The 1,808-nt window shown below is 41.5% G+C and overlaps 1 protein-coding gene across 1 annotated transcript; it reads left to right on the top strand.

The window, feature by feature from the left end:
- Positions 1-371: 371 nt before the first annotated feature.
- On the top strand, positions 372-681 carry LOC122913591 (60S ribosomal protein L37-like). Its single transcript, XM_044260260.1, has one exon. It carries the CDS (start codon positions 373-375, stop codon positions 679-681), a length of 309 nt encoding a protein of 102 aa, XP_044116195.1. The 5' UTR covers position 372.
- The last annotated feature ends 1,127 nt before the right edge of the window (positions 682-1,808 follow it).

Consider the following 1,808-nt stretch of genomic DNA (forward strand, 5'->3'; position numbering starts at 1 on the left):
GGACTTGGGATCATGATCTGAGCTGAAGGCAGACGCTTAACTGACTGAGCCACCCAGGCCTGCCTCTAAGGTCTTTCCACACATTTAGTTCTCACAATAATCCTATGAAATAGTTACTGTCTCTTTTCTATAAATTTAAATTTTTCAAGATCACCAGAGGAAGGGGTATTTAAACTCAGGCTTGTCTTATAAATTGCTTCTAACCGATCCATTTTCCTATCTTTTTATTTTGCTTCCTTGCACAAGATGTTTATTAGAAACTGTGTGTGTGTGTGTGTGTGTGTGTGTGTGTGTATTATAAGGGATAGGAAGCTTGTCATGTGCTTACTGTAAAGAAATGAAAAGCTCTTTGGGGCCTGCCGTGGAAACAAGATGACGAAGGGGACGTCATCGTTTGGAAAGCGTCGCAATAAGACGGACACGTTGTGCCACCGCTGTGGCTCGAAGGCCTACCACCTTCAGAAGTCCACGTGTGGCAAGTGCAGCTACCCTGCCAAGTGCAAGAGAAAGTATAACTGGAGTGCCAAGGGTAAAAGACGGAACACCACTGGGACCGGTCGCATGAGGCACCTAAAAATTGTATACCGCAGATTCAGGCATGGATTCCGTGAAGGAACAACACCTAAGCCCAAGAGGGCAGCTGTTGCAGCATCCAGTTCATCTAAGGATTTCAACAATTAGTCAGAATAAACATCATGGTTTAAAAAAAAAAAAAGAAAGAAAGAAATGAAAAGCAAAAATTTTGGTTTATCATCATGATTAAATGGAAGGCTTTGAAACATTACTTGATGGTCTCTGTGTCTTAATGAAATGGATAATATAGTTTACATTTCAAATATAAAGTTGTCTTGGGGAACCTGGGTGGCTCACTTGGTTGAGTCTGACTCTTGGTTTCAACTCGGGTCTGATCTCAGGATCTTGAGATCGAGCCCTGCATCAGGCTCTGTGCTCAGTGCAAAGTCTGCTGGAGTTTCTCTTCCCCTCTCCCTCTACCCCTTCCCTCACCATCTGCCCCACTCCCTCTTGAACTCAATCTCTCTCTCTAAAACAATTCTTTTAAAAACATAAAAATGAGATTTTCTTGAGATCAAATACGATTCCATTCAATGACAATTCACCTAGCTAAAACATTGGAGAGATTTCTTACCTTTTTTTACCATGAGAAAATGACCTTGACAATCCAAAGAAAGAAAATAAGGCATTTCCCATCATGAGTAACAATGTGAAACAGTCTTAGAAAGGATTCTTTTGTTGCAAGGAATAGATACCTAGTAAACCAGCTGAGACAAAGAAAGAGAATGTGTAAGTAAGTATAGGTGGCCCACTGAACCAGAATGCTGCAATGGGCTATGAGGAGAAAATGTACACACTATAGGCCCAGCTCCTAAACAATGCCTAGTTCAAAGTTAAGGTTCCATAAATATTTGTCGAGTGGAAGAAGGAGAGAATTCTAAATTTCTAGGGGTTGGAATCCAACTGGTTTAACTTGGGTCAGGTGTTAAAAAGCTGTTCCAATCAGTTTTGTCAGGATTCTATAGGGCCCTGGTGGTTAGAAGGCATGTGGTTCTCAGAGGAGGACTGTGTATGGAGAAGGCACCCCAACAAATGTCTACCAAAGAAACAATGAGGACGCTGCCTTGATGGGGCTGCTGAGCCCCCTCTTCAAGCCTAACATGGTCCTGTTAGGGAAAGCATTCTAAAATTGGGGCAAGCTAGAGGTGGTTGGACAGAAAAATCCTTTTGACCATATTTTTTCTTTACACTTTAGAATATTGGAATGAAGGACATATTTTGAAATTATTAAGGAA

Source organism: Neovison vison, chromosome 7 (assembly GCF_020171115.1).
Source record: "Neovison vison isolate M4711 chromosome 7, ASM_NN_V1, whole genome shotgun sequence".
Taxonomy (NCBI): Eukaryota; Metazoa; Chordata; class Mammalia; order Carnivora; family Mustelidae; genus Neogale; species Neogale vison.